General features: G+C 39.8%; 5 protein-coding genes and 1 long non-coding RNA gene across 6 annotated transcripts; 4 read left to right on the top strand and 2 right to left on the bottom strand.

The window, feature by feature from the left end:
• Positions 1–1278: 1278 nt before the first annotated feature.
• Positions 1279–2495, top strand: LOC138911967 (uncharacterized). The gene is made up of 4 exons (XR_011417594.1): positions 1279–1423; positions 1479–1553; positions 1608–1761; positions 2279–2495. It is a non-coding gene; the product is annotated as an uncharacterized lncRNA (long non-coding RNA).
• Positions 2496–7439: 4944 nt separating this feature from the next.
• Positions 7440–11698, top strand: LOC108063491 (uncharacterized). Its single transcript, XM_044393649.1, has 2 exons — positions 7440–7495; positions 11527–11698. Exons 1-2 carry the CDS (start codon positions 7440–7442, stop codon positions 11696–11698), a joined length of 228 nt encoding a protein of 75 aa, XP_044249584.1.
• A 9-nt stretch (positions 11699–11707) lies between these two features.
• On the bottom strand, positions 11708–13660 carry ND-51 (NADH dehydrogenase (ubiquinone) 51 kDa subunit). Its single transcript, XM_017150607.3, has 4 exons — positions 13511–13660; positions 12939–13295; positions 12041–12875; positions 11708–11978 (listed from the first exon to the last, which is right to left on the bottom strand). Exons 1-4 carry the CDS (start codon positions 13554–13556, stop codon positions 11792–11794), a joined length of 1425 nt encoding a protein of 474 aa, XP_017006096.1. The 5' UTR covers positions 13557–13660; the 3' UTR covers positions 11708–11791.
• Positions 13661–16246: 2586 nt separating this feature from the next.
• On the top strand, positions 16247–16927 carry LOC108069557 (uncharacterized protein ZK945.8). Its single transcript, XM_017159682.3, has 2 exons — positions 16247–16514; positions 16567–16927. Exons 1-2 carry the CDS (start codon positions 16313–16315, stop codon positions 16848–16850), a joined length of 486 nt encoding a protein of 161 aa, XP_017015171.2. The 5' UTR covers positions 16247–16312; the 3' UTR covers positions 16851–16927.
• Positions 16858–19399, bottom strand: Fbw5 (F-box and WD repeat domain containing 5). The gene is made up of 3 exons (XM_017159678.3): positions 18605–19399; positions 17127–18551; positions 16858–17070 (listed from the first exon to the last, which is right to left on the bottom strand). The coding sequence occupies exons 1-3, from the start codon at positions 19064–19066 to the stop codon at positions 16987–16989; spliced, it is 1971 nt and encodes a 656-aa protein (XP_017015167.1). The 5' UTR covers positions 19067–19399; the 3' UTR covers positions 16858–16986.
• Positions 19400–19514: 115 nt separating this feature from the next.
• Positions 19515–20975, top strand: LOC108069556 (uncharacterized). The gene is made up of 3 exons (XM_070219558.1): positions 19515–19530; positions 19635–20544; positions 20599–20975. Exons 1-3 carry the CDS (start codon positions 19515–19517, stop codon positions 20879–20881), a joined length of 1209 nt encoding a protein of 402 aa, XP_070075659.1. The 3' UTR covers positions 20882–20975.
• The last annotated feature ends 220 nt before the right edge of the window (positions 20976–21195 follow it).

Raw genomic sequence — 21195 nt, 5'->3', positions numbered from 1 at the left:
TTCGGCTGTCCGTCTGTCTGCTAGACTGCCATATATTACGTAATCACCCAGGGAGTGCAAACAACATTTTTTTTGTATGAAGAATTATAATTATTTAAATTATGATTACGTAATATATGGATAGCCTAAAAGTTTGGATTGCCTTCCGCTTCCTAGGCAGTCGAAGTTTCGATTCTCACATCTTTTGAGATCAAGGAAATGTATAAATGCAAATTTTTTGTGCCTAAAAATACCTATACAAATTAAAAAAAAAAATTTTAAGTCGGACCATTCATTAAAAAGTAATAAGCAAAACTGAAACAGCAGCTAGGTGGAGCCATCAAAAATTTCAACAGCCGATAGCTGGCGCTAGTAGCTTTAATGACTGCATATCTCAATTTTCCTCGCCCTCCTTTCATCTGAGTAACGGGTATTTGAAAGTTGAAGTTCTAGACTATAGGTCAGCGATCGGCAGCGTCCTATTAAGTGAGCATAGGGAATTGTTCTGCCCATCCTCTGCCACCCACGTACACTATAGATCAGCGGTCTGCACACACACACTAATGAGCTGCCCCGTGCAATTTACTCACACAAAACTAAAACAAAGTGTTATTGTATGAGTGTGCCGAGCGCTGCTATAGATATTTTCGTAATATATAAATCTTAAAATAAGGGTAACACATGGCAAACAAACTTTTTTGAGAAAACCAAAATAGTTGGTAGATTCGATCAGTACCCTGTAGTTCTCAAGGGGGCCGGTGGCACTTTCGGGGTAGAAAAGGGATCGACCACCCAGTGGTCCCTTAAGGGTCAATAGGTGGCGTGTGTATTTTTTACAAGAGCAAAAGAGTTATCGGAGAGTGAACACTTCTATGTGAACACTTCTATATGAGTTAAAAAAAATTGTAAAATGAAATTTTTGACAAGTATATAATGATTTTAATAACGAATACAACTTTATTTTGTTTATATAAAAAACAAATTTAAAAAAAGTTAAAATAATAAAATAAAAACTTAATAATGAGATAAAATAAAATAATAAATGATAGAATTTTATTTCTTTTTATATTATTTATATTTAATAATGAGCAATTTAGCTGCAGCAATATTTTTAACAATAGCGGTGGTTCAGTAGCAAAACGTTTTCTTTCCTTCCATAACAAGCGGATTTTATTGGTGCTTAGATATATAAAATAAATACATAAGTACCTAATTTTATATACATAGAACTAAACAAAAATAATATTAGCGAATGTTTTTATTGCCATCGATTATACGATATCGGTAGTCGCAATATTAATCGTAACGGATTGCCATAACTACCCAACCCCGCTACCATCACTAACCCAACGTTTGCGCCAAATTTTGTAAACATTGTATTTAATTTGTCTTATTGTACATTTAAAGTTTTATATTTTGTTGTGATCTGAAGTGTCGTCAACAGGTGAGTAACACCATGAGTTGTGCAAGTGAAATACCTAATAATGTGTGATATTTAGCCATGAACAGGAACAGGCACATTCGTCGATTTGTTAAAGAGGAGAAGGAGAAATAGTGGTGCAAAGGACTCCTACGTAAGTCTTTTTTCTTTGATATAAATATTTTAGTGAAATTTTCTTCCTTTTTAGATTAAAGCCATGAGATCGTTGTTGCTGCCAGAAGGGGGTTTAAAAAACTTGCGGAGGGTTCTCACGGATGAGTTTGTTGTGGGATTTAATGTTAAAGGCCTTTCTGGAAAAAAAGCCGTAAACTCCTTTACACATTTCTATGGTGCACTTCACGGTAGGTTATTTTTATAACTGTATTTTTTATAATACACTTAGTTTCTTGATTCAATTTCAATCTATTTACTTAGAATGCCATCTGTCTTTAATCCTATTTCTTTCTGTCTTTTTCTGCTTTTCACTTTTAAAACATGGTTTGATGTAAACAGGCTTTTATAACAAAATCTTAAAACATGGTTTGATGTAAACAGGCTTGTATAACAAAATCTAAAAATATATATTTAAACCCATGCAGAGGGAATTATAATTTAGTCCAGAAGTTTGTTACGCAGTAATGGAGACCTTTTCAAACCTATAAAGTAAATCCATTTAACCATGTCCGTCTGTCTGTCGGTTCAAGTTTCAAAAGCGTGAAATAAGTCTACATTTAACTGTTGGTTATTCTTATTTTATATTTATGCTTTTCTAGTCACAATTTTATTCCTGAAAGCTGCAAGGGTATTAAAACTTTGGCTTGCCGAAGTTATTTTCTGTTCTCATTTTATTTTAAAACACTAAAATCTTATTTTTTTTAGATATTGTTTCAGAATCTGGTAATGCAGAAATATTGATTCCCAAGGCAATTCAATTGCAAAAGAAACGATTTTTTAAAAATAAATCCAAATCAAATAATAACAACAATGAGGCACTCAACAAAAACGTGTCAGCAGAGGAATTTGTTCAATAAATATAAATTAAAAAAATAGAAAAATTGTCTACTTATAATACAATAAATTAATTTAACAAAAAGTATTTTTTCTTGGGAAGTTTCATAGCATTCAGCTTTTTTGGTATTGAAAACACCAACCCCATTTCATACCCCTTTTCGCCACAAAAGGGACCGATAGGTGGTCCGATAGATGGTCCGATAGGTGGCCCCTTTTGTGGCAAAAAGGGGTATAATATGGGACCACCTAACGGTCCCTTTTGTGGCGAAAGGTAATGCAGAACTTCGCCATATGACCACCGCCTAGGACATGCCGTGGTAAAAGTGGATAGAAATTTACATTGCGGGTGGTATGAACGGGAGTTAGTCCCAAGCCCCCGGTGTATGGCGATTTCGCTAGTTCGGGACCAGTCCCGGCGAACTACAGGGTAGACTCCGAATTTGAAGTCCAATTTGTAGTACATTTTTCCGTGTTGCATGGTGTAGTTCATAAGACATTCAGGGTATTCCCTAAACTGTTGAATTGCTGAATTGTTGAAAATTCAAAATGGGTCCTGTTGAATTTTCAAACAGCTCTTATTTGTTGAAAAGTTTCACGGAACTTAAAACATGTGAAATTTAATTTAATATTGCTAGTTACTGTCTAAAAGTGTTACCAAGGTTACAAAAGGAACCCCAAATATGATTTCTAAGTTGATTTTTAAATAAATAACTTGGCGGTCGGCCATGGTTCTCTTGTAAAAAACAAGGGTGCTTTTCTCATATTTTCAATCAAAGTTATTACGTTTTAATGAGTTTCTATAAAATTAATATATTGTTTAAATGAGTTCCAATAAAATTATTTAATATTTTAAATGAGTTCCTATAAAAAAATGTAGAATTTTTTTAATTTAAATAGTTTTAATGAAAACTTTTTCGCACCACCATTGAGGTAAAGTTCCAGTTTTTTTTTATATAAGGTGTGTTTCAAAATTATACGACACCAACACATTTATTTTTTGAAAATTTTTAGCGTTGTTGTTGTTTATAGAAAGCAAAACATTTAAGTGCAGTTCGAAAGAACAATGTATGATGTGTACGAAAAAAATACCACGCGTCCTTGATCCTCTTTTTAAGGATTTACCGCTAACTTTTCGAAATATAGTCTATTTTTCGGCTATGTGCGATCGTTTCATAATTATACGACACCATCGATTTTTTCCGGTTCCAATGATCAAACTTGACCGAAATTTTTTTTCTGGTTAAAGGCCTCTTTACACCTCAGTAGGAATTTTTCAAATGGAATTTCATATGTTTCAAGCCCGTTAACATAGTCTGTTGTTATTTCGGTGAAGCAATTTTAAAAAGCTGGCTTGGTCTGACAAAATTGTTGTATTCAAATGTACATTTCCTGTTATTATTTGGTTAAAATATCTCTAAAAAATGTTGCAATGTCTCACAACATTTAAAAAAACGTAATTTGCAAATTAAAACTATTGTGTCTGCTTTTACAATGGATGATAGATTTTATTTGAATCTTTTCTGAGTGCATTATTGGATCTCACTAATTCTATATTTTTTTTAATCGTACGCACTAGCGGTTTTAAAATCCTAATATTTACAAATAATATTACATAGCTGCATCCATATATTGGTTTACGAATGGTTTATTGTTAGATGATCAGAAACAAGTTATATTCCCATGGTCTGTGCTATGGCAGAACCTTTGCCTATAAAACCATCCTGCCAATGAAAAAATCGAAGACAAGTTCTAATTTTACAATATATTTATTTTGCTGCACCAGTGATAAGACATAAGTTCATTGGCTGACTTCAGAAAATCTCCTGTTTGTATTATCCACAGGATCTGTGGTTTTCTTCATCTTCTTCTTATAAGCCTTGTTTCCACCCATGGGCTATTAAAAGGACCGCTTTTTGAATGGGAGGGCTGCATGGAATCCTATAAACAAGTCAGTGCGCATGGTGTTTACAATTGAATCCTCTTTGTTGCATTGTTTTTATTTTTTCGAGCTCCAGATATTTTTTGGAACCACAATCACTTTAACAACAAACGAAATGAACACCATTCATTTCATATAACCTCTCATGGAATATGTACTCACACACATATTCCAATCGAGTCAAATAAAATAACCTTAACAGATCAAAGTTCTGTTACTGTCGAGCAAATGTTAAATTTTACAAGGGCTTCTATTCAAAATTGTTTTAATCTATGTTAAACATATGAGGCTTTTCTTAGAATCTTGACCAAATTCCATTTGAAGTGTAAACTCGAAATGAAAAATGAAATAGAAAATGGAATCTATTCCATCTCAGATTTGGAAATTTGTATAAAAAATTGGATTCCATGTGACATTCCATCTGAACTGTAAAGAGGCCTTAAATATAAACTAAAAGGTTCAATTTTGAGAGTAATTCAGCCCAAAGGTCCTTTCATTCTTCAACCAATACATAAATATTGAATATGTCTCTCTACACCTTAAGAAAGTAGTTTTTCGAAGTCATATCCCACAATTCGTCTTAACTTTTGTCTGGTCAATATTCTTAGCACTTTTGAATCAAATAAAAATCCTTTTCAGTTCATTACATGCACGAAACAGACCTAAAAAATTATTTTTTTATAAACTGCCCTTTGGAACAAAACCTGTTTTATTCCAAAAATATTTGATTTTGGCCGTCACTTTCTGTCAAAATGCAAAAATTTGTTCTTCAAAACCTTAATAAACGTTCCACATTTCACGATTGGAACATTTGAAATGCGATCCCCAGTCTGCGCCACTTTGAAGTTTTTTTCGAAATTTTTTTATACGAATTTGAGTGTTTTCTCCATGGGATTTCATTAAGGGGGCGCAGACTGGGGATCGCATTCCAAATGTTCCAATCGTGAAATGTGGAAAGTTTATTAAGGTTTTGAAGAACAAATGTTTGCATTTTGACAGGAAGTATTGCCCAAAATCAAATATTTTTGGAATAAAACAGTTTGGTTCCAAAAGGACAATTCTTTAAAAAATGATTTTTGAGGTCTGTTTCGTGCACGTAATACACTGAACAGGATTCTTATTTGATTCAAAAGTGTTAAGAATATTGACCAGACAAAAGTTAAGACAAATTGGGGGATATGACTTTGAAAAAAAACTTGTTTTAAGGTATAAAGAGAAATATTCAATATTTATGTATGGGCCGAAGATTAGAAGGATCAAAGATCCAGCCAAAAGCTGGATTACTCTCAAAATCGAATCTTTTAGTTTATATTTAACCAGAAAAAAAATTTCGGGTAAGTTTGATCATTGGAACCGGAAAAAATCAATGGTGTCGTATAATTATGAAACACCTTAAAATTAAGATTTTGTTATAAGTTATGCCACGGAGGCAAATATTATATTGTTTTCACATGAAATTCTTTGTTTTGTTATAACGATTAAATACAAACACAATAACCTTAATACGACTTTTAATAAAAAAAATATTTAAGAAATGTATGGTGTCGTATAATTTTGAAACACACCTTATATATATATATGATGGACGTTGATGCACTACGAGCAGTACAAACAAGTGGCCCAACGACACCAAGCACGTGCTTGTTACGCACGGGACCCTTTATCAATTTGGGCAAAAATGAGAGTTCGCGAGGAAAATACATGAGACAAATAGAGACGGGACATATAAAGATTATAAAGATTATGAACTAAGATTGAAGCAAATGAGATAAAATTTTAGTTTTTAATACAGGGATAGATGTAGAAGTGCAAATTAAATGATAAAGATTGTTATAATTATTACATAGAACACGAAAGGGCTCATGCAGAGTAAAATTTGATGTACATCGAGGCAAATTAAGAGGGTAATAATTTCGTGTTAGTCTAACGGGAACATTAAAAGTTAATAATAAAGTCAATATCACCTCTTATAAATAGTACCAAGCATTATTCTACGATTTGCAAGTGTTGGTAAATTATGCAATAATAATCTACTCTGGTAGGAGGGTAGTCTTACGTTATGATCCCAGTTCAAACTACGAAGAGCAAAAATAAGAAATTTTTTTTGTACCGACTCTACACGGTCAATGTGCACTTGGTATTGTGGGCTCCAAATCGAAGAACAATATTCCAATATAGGACGGACTAGGGAGGTAAATAGTAATTTGGTTATATAAGGGTCGTAAAATTCTTTTGACCAACGCTTTATAAACCCAAAAACACTCATAGCTTTGTTGACAGTCAGCATTATGTGGCAGTCAAATTTAAGCTTCGGGTCCAGAAGAACGCCAAGTGGCAAATTCTGAAGCAAATAACTTATAAACGTAGGAGTACCTCTATGAAAGGTCATTACGTTACATTTCAGGCAGTTCAAATTTAAGAGGTTATACTCACACCATACTTAAAAATTATCAATGTCTGATTGTAAGCCGAAACCAGACTCTCTATTATTGTATGTCAAACAAAGCTTAACATCATCAGCATACATTAGTACGCGAGAATTTGTTATGATAGAGGGAAGATCGTTAATAAACAAAGTAAACAGCAAAGGGCCTAGATGACTACCCTGGGGCACTCCAGATGTCACGCGGATCATTTTAGAAACAGCGTTCTTAAATATAACCCTCTGAGTCCTCCCATTTAAATAACTTGAAATCCAAGTTAAAAGATTACATGGAAACCCAAGCAAGTCTAGTTTGAATAAAAGAAGAGAGTGGTTAACGGAGTCAAAGGCTTTACTGAAATCTGTATCGGTCTGCATTTTATTGTTAAATCCATTAATTACAATAGATGACAATTCAAGTAGGTTGGTGGTAGTCGATCTTCGCTTAACGAAACCATGCTGACACGGTGATATTAGCGAGGAACATAAATGTTGCAAATGGGATGTGATGAGACGTTCAAAGGCTTTTGGAATTGATACCTCTATAATTCTGGGCATCCGCCTTCGCACCCTTTTTGTGAAGTGGAATAATAAAAGAGTCCTTCCAGATAGTTGGAAAAACTGATGATGAAATAGACAAATGAAAGAGTTTAAGAATAGGTTTGCAAATGGTCTATGCACAGAACTTAAGCACACACCCAGGAAGTCCATCAGGACCGGCAGAGTAAGTTGGCGTTGTTGTTGTTAAATCTCTTAAGAGAGAACATTCGGTAATTATAGGTGAAAAAATACAATTGGCCCCTTTTAAGGGATTACGGTAGTTTGAATTTGACCATGACGAGGAGCTATAAGTTGTTTGGAAAAAGTCGGAAAATAAATCTGCAATTTCAGAGTCAGTCGATGCCTCCATTGATACTTTTTATAAGTGTTTGTTCTAAGATTTTTTAGTCTTTGAAGCGCATTTGTAAACCAGGGGGGCCTGTTCGGCTTTTTAGGAAGCCTATCAGGAACGCATTCATTAAAAAAAGTGTTTAGAACGCTATAGAAAAGTTTCGTTGCACTTTCGATGTCCAAACAGTTATAAAGATCTGTCCAATTGTATTGCGAAATCATTAAATTAAGCTTATTATAGTCACATTTCCGAAAGCATCTCACTTTAGTTGGAGAAACTAAAGGAGAGAGGGTATCAAGGTAGGGGAGGCAAATTGTCAATTCCATAGTTGGATGGTACCGGTCTTCTGGTACCACAAGAGCGTCAATTTTAGATACTGTGACTTCAGACGGCTCTGAAACAAACACAAGATCTAATTGTCTATTTAATGAATTTCGTATAAAGCTAACCTGCTGTAACGATAATTCTAAAAGGCCATCCACAAAATCATGGGTGGATAAAGGTAAAGCGACAAGTGAGTCAGAAGGGGGGGGACCAAGATATATCAGGGAGATTAAAGTCACCCAAAACAATGAAAAGGTCTCTATTGGAAAAAAAGGATAGAATAGATTTAATAGCAGATAGATGTTGCTCATAAATTATTAGGTCAGAGCCAGGCGGAATATACGAACATGAAATAAAAATAGACAAGGATTGCAGGGAAACTTTCACACAAACAAATTCAATGTCATTAGAGGCATGAGAGTGAATTCTCTCAGAACTTATGGTGGAGGTGACGGCAATTAAAACGCCGCCCCCCCTACGGGAGAGGTGATCGGTTCTGTAGGTATTAAAATTGTTAGACAGAACTTCAGAGTCGGTTATCTCTGGTTTCAGCCAAGTTTCAGTAAAAGCCAAGATATCTTCCGTAAATGCCGAGGAGTCAGCATAAAGCTTGGTTAGCTTCATGTTAAGTCCTCTAACATTTTGGTAAGCCAAAAATAAACTTTTTAGTTTTTTGGCGCCGTGGAAGGCCTGTTACACAGGTACACAGCCAAAAATTTCCACGAACCATTTTAAGTTTTCCATGATATTTGGGTGCTCCTGAGTAAAAGTCCCATACAAAAGTATTTTCCATCACCTACAGGTTCCGCGGTATAGCTAAGAATACAAAAAACCTATGTTTGCCGACATTTTGAATTACATGGCCTATATAATTGGACTAACCTTTATTATTTTCGGTAGGACCTACTCTCAATACATCACGGCATTCCTAAAAAATAGTCCCCATTGTGAACCCTTGCCCATGTCTTTGGAATTCGACGCCAAAGTTTAAAATCCCAAAATTGTAGAGATTTTTCTGATGGAAAAACAGTTCTGAGGATTAAATCTTGAATGGAAGTAATTTTAACTATTCATTAAATCTATTGTTTATTGTATTCTTTAATTTCGGTTTAAAGCGATTTCATGAGAATATTTTTTATTGGATTTATTATACTAATAAAACCGTTTTTTTTATTTCATTATCTACTCCTAAATGTTGTCAAATTTTAAAAAAGTCAAGGCATCCTACAGAATGGGAGTAAACATTTACATTTCTCCATGTATGTTCAGTGAACGTATTTTAGTTTCTTAGTTCTAGAGGTTGCCATGACTTATTCAAAATTTGACAACATTTAGGAGTAGATAATGAAATAAAAAAATCGGTTTTATTAGTATAAGAAATCCAATAAAATGTCCTTATGAAAACGCTTTAAACCGAAATTAAAGCATACATTAAACAATAGATACAATGAATAGTTAAAATTACTTCCATTCAAGATTTAATCCTCAGAATTGTTTTTCCATCAGAAAAATCTCTACAATTTTGGGATTTTCAACTTTGGCGTCGAATTCCAAAGACATGGGCAATGGTTCACAATGGGGACTATTTTTTAGGAATGCCGTGATGTATTGAGAATAGGTTCTACCGAAAATAATAAAGGTTAGTCCAATTATATAGGCCATGTAATTCAAAATGTCGGCAAACATAGGTTTTTTGTATTCTTAGCTATACCGCGGAACCTGTAGGTGATGGAAAATACTTTTGTATGGGACTTTTACTCAGGAGCACCCAAATATCATGGAAAACTTGAAATGGTTCGTGGAAATTTCACAAAGTTTAATTTTGTGTTCCTGTGTTATTTGTTCTCGGTTTATTTGGAACAAATTCTTTGATTACTAGATCATCATTAAGCCAAAAGCTTTCAGAAAGTAGTATATTAAACACATCAGGCGGGGCAAAAATTTTGAAGGACGATATCCTACGGGCATATGAAAATCTAAATTGTTCCACCGCAATATCCTCGGATGGGAATTTTTCTCAAATAAATTCCATACCATCCTTAGATGTGGTATCAGGCGTAAATCTTGAAACAAACAATTGCTTCCTATGTCGGACAACTGAGAGTATCTTACGCCCCCCAGCAGCGGTCTGAACATTTCCCAGCTGTGAGCCAGAAACGCCTCGTTTGGGTACAACTGGCAGTTTCTTCCACCCCAAAGCGGCAGTCTGAACGTCACTCGGCTCAGAGAAAGAAACAGCACCTACTGAACCTGTGGGCATGGTCGGCACCGAATTGATTGACTCCGCCAGCTAAGGTATTTTATTGGAGCCTGACTTTCAGATATTGGGATTACACCGGATTACCCGGCTGCAGCTACCAGGTTAGGATTTAAGGTGGCTTCTTCATTCGCATTTACTGTCGTTGAGCTAGCTTTTTTTCGTTTGGGCGACTCGGTTAAAAGTTTTTTGTTATTAAATTGGTCGCAAACGGAATTGAACCCGTCATTAAGCTGTTTAAAAACTCGTGAAAGGTTCAATAACCTTTTATGGCCTAGAAATCTTTCTGCTGAAGTATTCCCGAATAGGAAGTATTTGAAAGTAGTGCATTTAAAAAAGAAAGTAAAAGAAAGACTGCGCCGAAGGCCAAAAATCGCGCAATTTTTTCTTAAATTTTTTCCGCCTGCGGCGCAGTTTTTATTGTTCAGTTTTAAACAAGTAGTTTTAGCTGCATAAGGGTTGTTGTGTCGCTCAGAAAAACGAATTCAAAGAAAGGTTAAAATATATAATCCTACTTGGACCGCGATTTCTTCTGATTATCATAATAAATATACACATGTGGTCAATCGCTGTCCATCGAGGATCATTTTCATCCAATCACTCAGATGTGTGGAATATTAAATTAGTTTTATTTTGACCAAAAAGGAAAAGGGTACATATATGATTTTTATAGCAAACGTTAGAAAAGCATACTTGTTTTTTATAGCAAACCCGGAAACTTTGAAATTCAATTACAAGAGAACCATGGCCGACCGCCAAGTTCTTTTTGCACGTAAATTCTTAAGAAATCGCGGTCCATCGAGAATAATTTTTTTGCGAATTTCGGGGGTGAGCCAGCTAATATATGTATACGGCCCTGTTCTAGTTTTCACTTCCGAAAGATTCACACGGAATCGAATTTCTTAGACCAGTTCCAGGACTCACCTCCGAAAGAATTGCAAGGATTTAAATATCCCTCGTTGTTACTCTGTTAACTTCCAAAAAATTCACATGAAAACTTTCCGCCAAGCATTTGACAGGCGGACTTAAATCCGCTAGCATGAAATCAAATGTACTTCCGAGTAAAAACTGGAACAGGCCGGATAGTACTACCAAATTACTACCAAAATTTCAGTCAGTGGTCATATACATACATAAGTTCGTGGAAAGTTCGTTATAAAAAGTTTTGCAAAATATTTGTAATTTTTTACATATCTCTTTTTGATAAAAGCAAACTGCGATGTGTATGTGGAGCAAATGTATATCCCCTAGAACGATCATTCTAATTAGTACTCATTTCCAGATATCAGTTTGTACCCGCTCGATGCAAGGAGCATCCTGTAGTCGATCAAGCAATTAGCGGTTCGTTAAGTTTATGCAGTTTTCCACCGAATTATGTAACTCCAGATTCGGAAGACATTAGGGCGGTGATCAACCACATTAAAAACTTGAGATTTGATTGGGAAAAAAATTAGAGTAATACAAATGTTTAGAGAACTATATATTTTATATGCATCAATACGCGCTCCAGTTAATGAAATCAATAAAATTAGCTAACAGTTTGTATGTTAATTGCTAGCGCGCTTTGCATGCAGTTGCATACGTTTCTCGATTTCGGGGCGGAAATGACGGATAAGGCCCTGGACTGGCCAGGCGGCACCGTCACCAAGCGCGCATATGGTATGTCCCTCAATTTGTTTGGATATCTCCCACAGCATATCGATCTCAGCGGGTTGCGCGTCACCCTTAACGAATCTAAAACGGAAAAATAAGTTTACAATTAAATTGGTTTTCACAAAAGGTTAAATAATATTTACCGCGTCATGATCTTGTTCATCCAGCCGATTCCCTCTCTGCAGGGCGTGCACTGCCCGCAGCTCTCATGCTTATAGAAAGATATTAGCCTGGCAATAGCCTTAATCACATCCGTAGACTTGTCCATAACGATGATAGCCGCAGTACCGAGCGATGTTTGAGCGGCGATTAAGCCATCAAAATCCATAATTACATCGTCGCAGACATTTTTAGGTATGATAGGGGTGGAAGAGCCGCCAGGAATGACGCCCAATAGATTGTCCCATCCACCAGTGACGCCTCCGCAATGGCGCTCAATCAGTTCCTTAAGTGGGATTGACATTTCCTCCTCCACAGTGCAGGGCCTGTTTACGTGGCCCGAAATGTTAAAAAGCTTGGTTCCCGAGTTACGGGTGCGACCGAAGCTGGCGAACCATGGGCCACCACGGCGGCAAATGCTCGGTGCCACAGCAACCGTCTCTACATTTGTAACTGTGGTCGGACAGCCAAAGACGCCAACGTCGGCGGGGAATGGCGGCTTCAAGCGCGGCTTTCCCTGCTTTCCTTCTAGCGACTCGATCAAAGCGGTCTCCTCGCCGCAAATGTAAGCTCCAGCACCTCGGTGCATGAAGACGTCGAAGTCGTAGCCTGTTCCGCAGGCGTTCTTTCCAATCAGACCAGCCTGGTAGGCCTCGGCAATAGCCAGTTGCATGTTTGAAGCTTCGTTGTAGAACTCGCCGCGAATGTAGATGTAGGCAGCCTGGGCACCCATTGCCCGACCAGCAATCAGACATCCCTCCACTAGCTTGTGTGGATCGTGGCGCATGATCTCGCGATCTTTGCAGGTGCCGGGTTCTCCTGCGGGTAAATACGAAGTCAAGGTCAGTGCTCTGCACTGCGAACACATGTTTTATTCCTCACCTTCATCGGCATTCACCACCAAGTACTTTGGGCGGCCGTCGCCGGGCTTGTTCATGAAGGACCACTTCATGCCACTGGGAAAGCCAGCGCCTCCACGACCGCGCAGACCGGACGTCTTAATCTCGTTGACGATCCAGTCCGGACCCTTCAACACAATCTCCTTAGTTTTATACCAATCGCCACGCTTTAAAGCCCCCTTCAGCCTCCAGTCGTGTCGCCCATAAAGGTTGGTGAAGATGCGATCCTCGTCCGCCAGGGGACCGAACTTGGTCTTCGTTTGGGGCGGAGGAGTCCCTGGAGGCGGGGCCTGGGTGCCTTGGAACCGCTGCAGCTGCAGGGTGGCCGGCAGAACCGCGCCTGCAATGTACAAATGGGACGAATAATTGAAATGCGCAGAGCATTGAACAACTTTTGTTTTGCTTTGCGCAAAAATTACATAATTTGGTAGCAAGGGAATCGATTGTTTTCAAGCCTTGTGGCACCTATGGCAGTTGCAAGTTCCACGCGGAACAAGCTGATGCAACTGAAAGGCACCTAATTAACGTATATGTGGAAATGTCGGCTTTATTTACCAATATGCGGCTTTGTTAACAAATTAAATCGCACAATTGCAGCCATTTTCGGAACGACTGACTGACAGCTGAAATGTGACGTTTGTATTCGGTGTTGCCAGACCACCAAATATTATGTGGGATGGATTTCACGGAATCAGCAGTGAACACTTTCTATGGTGGTGACACAGAAATCTCATTGGGCGCGTTCAGCAGAACAACATGATACCTGATTAATGATGGATCAGTAATCAGTAATCAAGTATGTTCTGCTGAACGTTCATGATACATTACAATGACGTAAAAGTAAACAAATATATCAAACAGTGCGCGCGCAATTTAATAAAAATATATTTTTCCTGCCTCCGTAATTGCAGCACTGACCACAGCTATCGTAGATACATAAAAATCAAAAATGGCAGAACATTTATAAAGAGTTCCACCGAATTTATAGTTTATATTCAAATTATTAGGGGGATTCCCTAAACTGTTGAATTGCTGAATTGTTGAATTTTGGTCAGCTGTTAATCAGCTGTTCCATACAAAGTCAACTTTCAGAACTTTCAGCAATTCAACAGCCTCGGGGCTGTTGAAAATTTTGTTGAATTGCTGAAAAGCCAGAGTTGTCACCTTTTTTTGAAAGTCGTGGCAACTCTGTAACATTTTAGTATCACCAGTACGCATTATTTATTTTAAAATCAACTTAGAAAGCATATTTGTGGGTCTTTTTACCTTGGTAACACTTTTAGACAGTAACTAGCAATAATAAATCAAATTTTACATGCTTTAAGTTCCGTGAAACTTTTCAACAAATAACAGCTGTTTGAAAATTCAACAGGAACCATTTTGGGTCGTTCCCTTAATTGCTGAAATTTTTTGTTGAATTTTCAACAATTCAGCAATTCAACAGTTTAGGGAATCCCCCTATTATGTTAATAAGTTTCGATATTTCGGCTATCGATACATGCCAGAAGCCATTTATTATGTATCAAGAAAAGGTAGCGTACTATTTTTACGCTATCTGATACCTGATCACTGAAAATTCTTGCAAAATTCTTGCATCATGATTAGTAATAATGTGCGTTCAGCAGAACTATCGTAAGAAATCCATCAGTGATCAGGTATCATGTTGATCTGCTGAACGCACCATTTGTTTCGGTGGAAAAAAAAGGTAACAACCGGAGGTGTCACAGAAATCATTTCCAACAAATATCTGTTTTGGTTCAATGCACAAAGTCAACATTCTTTAGTTGGAAAAGATTTCTGTGACATAAACTTGCAAGTTCCAGGCCACTGTTGGGCCTGACCTATTAAACTTACTTTAATCTTGACCAATTGCCGCTAAAAACAATCCAATTGTGTTTATTTTTGCGATGTAATCTATTCTATTTTTTATTAAGGAAAACTAAATTGCACGTCTTTTTTCTGCCGTTCTGCTGTTGCTGTTTTGTGAAACGGTTGGGATTTTTGACAAATGTGAAACTTGTGTTCCCATAGAGTCCATCCACCAACGGATAACAGCGGACTTGAATAGCAGTTGCTCATCTCAACATAAACGAAGGGTCATTTCAACTCAGCAAAACTTTCGTAAAATTGCGTTCTCTCAATTTTATTTTAGAATAGTACAATAAATAGCATAAGATAATAGTTAATAGTTCGGCCAGCCAAAGATTATAAACCCTTGCAGATAAAGTAACTACATATAGTTTAATGCTTACTCTATCGGTGCAGTTCCAGGTATTCCAGATTCTGCGTGCCGATTTAAAATTTTCAAAATTTAATTTTGTTTTTAAGTTCTCAAAAATTAAAACGCCTACTTCCTACACAGTTACAAAAAATTTTATTATATTTCTTTGATTATTCCTATGGGAGCCTTAAGATATAGTGGTGCGATCCGGCTCGCTTCGACATATGTTCTACCGGCAATAGAAAGAATACTTTTCATTGCGATATTTATGCTTTATGTGTACTCTGACTGAATTTATAATACCCTCTCCAAGAGTATAAAAAACATATCTGAATTTGTATAACATATCCTATAACGAATATGCACACATATTGCTGACTGGAGGCGAGCCTAACCTCCCGTACTCCTCACTGTGCTCTTACTACGCCTGTGTCTAAAGAATAATAATGTGGCAAATTTCTAAAAAAAAAAATCTAACCAAATTGTGCTGCTTTGGTAATTTATAGCAACTTTGGGACTTTATAGGAGTACATAGTGCACTTTTAATTAATATTAGTTGTTATAAAAGAGCCCGTCAAAATTGGATGGCGGACCAACTGGAAAATTCTCGGAACGGCAAAACCTTACGGACCATCCGTTCAACGGATTGTGGATGGTAGATGGATCTCTGGGTGAACACCCTTTTAGGGATTTACTATGTGAACAAAAGTCGCTTTTGCATTAGCACTAGTCCTAGCTAACTTGGCTGAACTTAAAAAATATATAATTATACGTGCTTTACCATTTGTTGAATTCTCAGCAACTCCGCAATTTGGGAAAAATTCCAATTATGTTACTTGATAAAGCAGGCCATCCACAGTCGAATTTCTTCGACGAACATTTTCGAGAGCGCAGGCAAGATAGAATCGTTTCTATCTTTGTCGAACAAATATATAAGAAATTTGAACGCCGACACACGAACATGTTTGTCGAATAAATTCGACTGTGGATGGCCTGCTTAAGGCAACTAATCGTATGGTGAGAAAAATGTGTTTTTCCCAAGACGCAATTAAGCAACCGTAGTGTAAATGGGATTAAACTTCTGTCAGAAACTGAATACGTTCACACCATATTCCCACTTATTTGTTTTGTTGAAAATGGCTCAAAAGCAGAGCAATGAGACAACCAACGGGACGACCACTGAAATTATTGACGAGGGTGATACCTGTGGTCCATCGGAGGCGGCTCGGACAACGCCCACACTGCAATTGCGTCTAGAACATCCGCGGGACGAACGCCGGGTTGTTTTTCACGCTGGAGTCATTGACAACGAGCATTTGAATCGCAAAAAATCCAAATGTAAACTTCGTTTTCGTTCCCGCAGACTATGATTGATTTACTTCCATTTCAGGCTGCTGCATATACAAAAAACCTCTGGCATTCGACGAAAGCTCTTCGGAAGATGACGAAGACTGCGAACACTGCTTTGGGCACCCCGAAAAGCGGAAGAAGAACGTTAAACACAGTCATGATCACGATGAAAACTCGTGCCCGGAGGCCACTCATGCGGATGGACCGTCGACATCCACTCGAGCTACGGACTCTACTCTCCCGCCAGCTGAGCCTGTTGAATCGCCGGCCAATCCGAAAACACCTACCCATGGCGTTGACCTCGAGCAGGAAGGTAGTTCGTAGCGCTTACTGCAATTTAAATATGTGTAATTATAAACGTTAACAACACGGAACCAACCAGCTCTTGGATCTACAAGCAAGACGATGTTTTTGGGCAGTGATAACTAATGCATTGGGGATTCGAAATCACATTGGACCTTCAGATTTTGGGCTTGAGCTCATATGATTCGCTGACGTTATTGGGGATATTAAACTCTTTTGCTTTTGCCCGTGAGCGCCAGACCTGGGAAGTACGATTGTTAAAAACAGCAACAATAGAGTAGTTGCATTTGTGGATACCTTGATTGTGTAATCGTCACTAGTGGTTACCAGCATCTCTGAGTCGCGCGGGTTGAAGGCCACACTGTTAACCACGTCCGAGTGCTTAAACTTGGCCAGGCTGATGCCGTAGTATCGATCCCAGAGGTAAGCGTGCTGATCTTCCGCGCCACTTGCCACGTACTCCTCGCACACGTCCAGAAAGATAAAGAAACACTCCGTGCTGGGCGTGTACGCCTTGTGGGCGCGTAGCATATTTCCCACCCGCTTGAGAGTCATCAGGTCGATTACGTGAATATCTATTTCTTGGGCGATGGGTGGCGGCTCCAGAGGATTGGTGATCACGTAGTTCTTTGGCCAGGGACGTGTGTTGACGTACAAGTACCGATGGTCTGGGCTCAGAGCCATGCCGATGATGTGTCCGTGCAGATCTATCACCTTGTCCACCTTGTCGAACCTATCCTTGACTGACTCATAGTCCCACCAGTCCGGATCGGTGCGAGGCGTCTGCTGCTGCTGTTGCTCAGCGGCCCGCTTTGCAGCTATTCTTTCCTTAAGAGTTGGCCCAGGATCCAGCTTTTTAGGAAAGTATACGTTGCGTATGCGCTTGAAACCGATTTGGTGGGGCGTAAAGGTCTTAGAACCCGTTGAAAAAATTAGATATTTTGGCATATTGTTCTCCATCTCGTCGTATTCTTCTTGTACATCCATGGAGTCGTACTCCTCTTCACCGTCTTCGCTCGGTTCGTTGGCGCTAGCAACCGCTTTCCTGTATTCCTCCAAGTAGTGAATGGTGGCATCCCCGGGTCGCGTTCTGGAACGCCGCTCGCTGATGTCCGGCAAGTAGTTCTCCTCCGGTGTGGCGCTCCTTGTTCGACGAAGGCTGGCCGCATGGGACAGTGGATTGCCACTGGCCTGCGAGCTGGACCCCGGATCGCTGTTCTGCAGCGAGAGCGCCGCACTGTGAGGGTCTTGCACCGCCATCGTTACCAGCGGATCGTTGCTCTCGTCCAGCCAGGGACATCTGGCCACCATTATGGCCCTGACCGAACTAGCGTTTCTATTGTAGAACTTGTAAAGCTGACTCATGATCGGTACATGCTCCGAGTCAATCTCCTGATTAGCCTTGTTCAGCCACAGAACCGAGGTGCTTACAAGATGCGCCAGCCAGTGGAGGTCGCCCGAGATTAAATATTGATCGCTGAACCAGGTGCCAAATATGTCGTAAGGACGGTTAACCACACGGCAGCGTAGGTGTGACTCAGTTGCCCCCAGATAAAACACCGCAATCTCCCCAGATGTTGATTGTGGCGATCCAAAATGGACACCGGAGACTAGTAGCAACGTGTCGCTCTGATTGAACTGCGAGTACTGGGAATACTTCCAGCTAAACTGTTTCATGTTGTGCGCATACTTCTCTGTACATGGGTGCTGAGCGTTCCATATCTGCAAGTAGGAGTGATTAGTATCTCTCTTTTCCGGATCCGATGGGGACATACTATCACATAGCCGTCCTTGGAGCAGGTGGCAAACATTTCGCCGTTGTGGGCAAAGCTCACATGCAGCACTTGGTGAGTGTGCCCATGGTTGTTCTCCACTGTAGGCTCCAAGCGCTGGGCCTGAACGAAAGGTATATGCATTGACAGGCGTTGGTATTCCGACCGCCAGCTCTCGGCCCCCGGCTTCAGCGAAACGCTCGGAGAGGCCCTGAAGTGCTCCTGGAACTTTTGGCGCCATAGCAGATCGTCTTGGGCAATGCTGTGCCACCTACGACAGCATCGGCTTGCCTTCAGGAGATCAGCCACACTTAGGCGCTCGAAGATCATTAAAAGAGCTGGCTCCGGCAGGGCCCACCAGCCGAACGAATCGGAGCCAGAGGAGCCCTCGTCGCTTTCCTCGTCCACCGTTGGTGACGTATTCCCGTCCATTCCCAGTCGGGCTTTTTTGAAGGTCACTTCCATTCTATTTTTGAGCTGGAGCAACGCGTTCCGTTTGCCCCTGCAAATTGCGGCTAAACTGCGGTTAGTTCGTGCGCTGGAAGGTTTAGCTTCCTCTGTTTCTGCATCTGCAGCTTCGAAACTGAAAATAACTTTCTCCCTTATTGTTATTGTTTTCAGAGGGCAACCGAACAGCTGTTGCGAGAAATTAATTTCGACCACTCTCACTGGTCTTTGTATCGATATCAGCTGAATGCTATCGGAAAACAAGTGGTCAGCAAAAAAAGGATTCGACTTGAAGATACCTAATATTTAATTGGATAAATTAAAACCTTCAGTAATATAGGTACATAGGATCTGCTATCAAAATAAAACAATTGAACATAACTGGCATGCTATGTTTTTTATATATGCCAATCGTCAATATACCCCTTACTTGAGTAAGAATAGCGAACCAGTGTTATGTAGAACGATGTTAACAGAGTCAGGTAACAACGGAGTAAAATTAAATATGTACATTGTACATATGTATTTATGTATAGTAGCCACAGCATGTCTGGATGTCTGCGCTCTAGTAGTCCCAGGTAGTAAGTTTTGCCCAAACTCAGTTCAGACGAAAATTGCCAACGGACTCTCGAATTCCACAACTTCTGGCAGCTGTTGCGCAACTACACATCTTATAAGAATGCGGTGGTGATAGCGGCTGCCGTTAGGACACCGAGCTCTCCCTTCCGGGCGGAGGAGCAGCGACTGGCGGGCTTGGTGGTGGACGAACTGGTGAAGCGCACCAACGTGCCACGTGAGGAGGTCAACAAACTGATAGTCTGCTCCTCCCTCAAGACTCAGGCTCCAGATTGCAGGGCGCTGCTGTCCAACGTGGCCAAGGAGTTAGGCCTCAAGTGCGAGACCCTCACTCTGCAGGACGATGTCTGCTCCATAGGCGGCCTGCAGATGACTCTGGACTGCCTGCAGCGCGGGGAAGACCAGTGCATCATTACGGGCGACACTCGTTGTCAGGTCATTCAGCCAGAGCATGGGGTACTGGCCAATGAGATGATGCCCGTGCAGCAGCCCCGTTCTCGCATACGGTCTGGAGCGGAACTGATCACTGTGCCGGTGCCAGCACCCACGCTTAGCGCCGCTGCTCTCGCCTGGACCACTCTGCAAATGGCCCAGCGTCTCAACCTCCAACCACTAGCCCTGCTGCGCGAGTTTGCAATAAAACAGGACGACGAGCAGGCAATGTACCGCCTGGCCAGGCGAGAGCCGATCACGCCCAGCGAGATCTTCTCCTGGACCATGGTAACCGGCACGGAGAAAGCTAGACCAGAAAACATTCTTGGTGACCTGAATACCAACCGCCTGTGCATGCATGACTTTAGGCAGGTCACAGCTAGCCACCTGCTTACCCACCTGGTACACTCTCTTCCCTCAGGCAGTCTTGGATGCGCCTACATGGGCACGCCGGATGGCCGCTCTATGATCATGGTTCTCGAAAAGCTGTGCGTTTTGGCCGAGAATGTATCGGCTTCTTCTAACCCGATTTAATCTTTCAGAGCGACCACAATCGATCAGTTGGAGGGCCTGCCGCTGCTCACTTTGTACACTAGAGATCCGTGTTCATTGTGCGATGAAATGGTGCAACAGCTGGAGCGGGGTTTTGCAGGCAGATTTCGTCTGGAGAAGGTATACATCGACCGGAAGGAAAACGTTCGGTTCCTGCGCCTCTTCAGGCATGACATTCCTGTTTTGTTCTTCAACGGACAGTTTCTATGCATGCACCGATTGAATGAAAATGCACTAGTAGAGCGATTGGATGGTCTGAATCGATCGTACTAAAGGTCGCCGTGTAAAATCTGAAGAAAATCCTTGATTTTTATATATACAGAAGTTTAAAGAAAAAGGAAGACTTAATAAAAAATTTGACTTTAAATTGTGATTCGTTTGGACATAGGGGAGAGGTCTGTAAGTTGGGATACCCCATTCTCTCAAAACTTGTCCACTACAAAATTTGTTTTCTTTTTTTATTGAGTCTTTTTTAGTAACAAAACTTTTGGGTAAAACATTAGAAGCCAGGATTAAGCAAGATTTACTCTGTGACACTCGTGTACCATTTTTCACTAAAAAAGTTTTTTATCACTTTTTTCAAAATT

Source organism: Drosophila takahashii, chromosome 2L (genome assembly GCF_030179915.1).
Source record: "Drosophila takahashii strain IR98-3 E-12201 chromosome 2L, DtakHiC1v2, whole genome shotgun sequence".
NCBI classification, from domain to species: Eukaryota; Metazoa; Arthropoda; class Insecta; order Diptera; family Drosophilidae; genus Drosophila; species Drosophila takahashii.
The sequence above is the reverse complement of the archived record's forward strand: the minus strand, read 5'-3'. Positions and strand labels throughout refer to the sequence as shown.

Excerpts from the sequence above, each read along its gene's own strand:
- LOC108063491 (XM_044393649.1), top strand. The coding sequence starts at position 7,440 with ATGGTCTATGCACAGAACTTAAGCACACACCCAGGAAGTCCATCAGGA. Across the intron at positions 7,496-11,526 it reads AGTCCATCAGGACCGGCAGA|ATATCAGTTTGTACCCGCTC; the intron begins GTAAGTTGGCGT and ends ACTCATTTCCAG.
- ND-51 (XM_017150607.3), bottom strand. The coding sequence starts at position 13,556 with ATGGCTGCAATTGTGCGATTTAATTTGTTAACAAAGCCGCATATTG. Across the intron at positions 13,296-13,510 it reads GTTAACAAAGCCGCATATTG|GCGCGGTTCTGCCGGCCACC; the intron begins GTAAATAAAGCC and ends TGTACATTGCAG. Across the intron at positions 12,876-12,938 it reads GGTGGTGAATGCCGATGAAG|GAGAACCCGGCACCTGCAAA; the intron begins GTGAGGAATAAA and ends ATTTACCCGCAG.
- LOC108069557 (XM_017159682.3), top strand. The coding sequence starts at position 16,313 with ATGGCTCAAAAGCAGAGCAATGAGACAACCAACGGGACGACCACTGAA. Across the intron at positions 16,515-16,566 it reads GAATCGCAAAAAATCCAAAT|GCTGCTGCATATACAAAAAA; the intron begins GTAAACTTCGTT and ends CTTCCATTTCAG.
- Fbw5 (XM_017159678.3), bottom strand. The coding sequence starts at position 19,066 with ATGGAAGTGACCTTCAAAAAAGCCCGACTGGGAATGGACGGGAATACG. Across the intron at positions 18,552-18,604 it reads CCAAGGACGGCTATGTGATA|ATATGGAACGCTCAGCACCC; the intron begins GTATGTCCCCAT and ends TCCTACTTGCAG. Across the intron at positions 17,071-17,126 it reads GTGACGATTACACAATCAAG|GTCTGGCGCTCACGGGCAAA; the intron begins GTATCCACAAAT and ends CGTACTTCCCAG.
- LOC108069556 (XM_070219558.1), top strand. Across the intron at positions 20,545-20,598 it reads ATCATGGTTCTCGAAAAGCT|AGCGACCACAATCGATCAGT; the intron begins GTGCGTTTTGGC and ends TTAATCTTTCAG.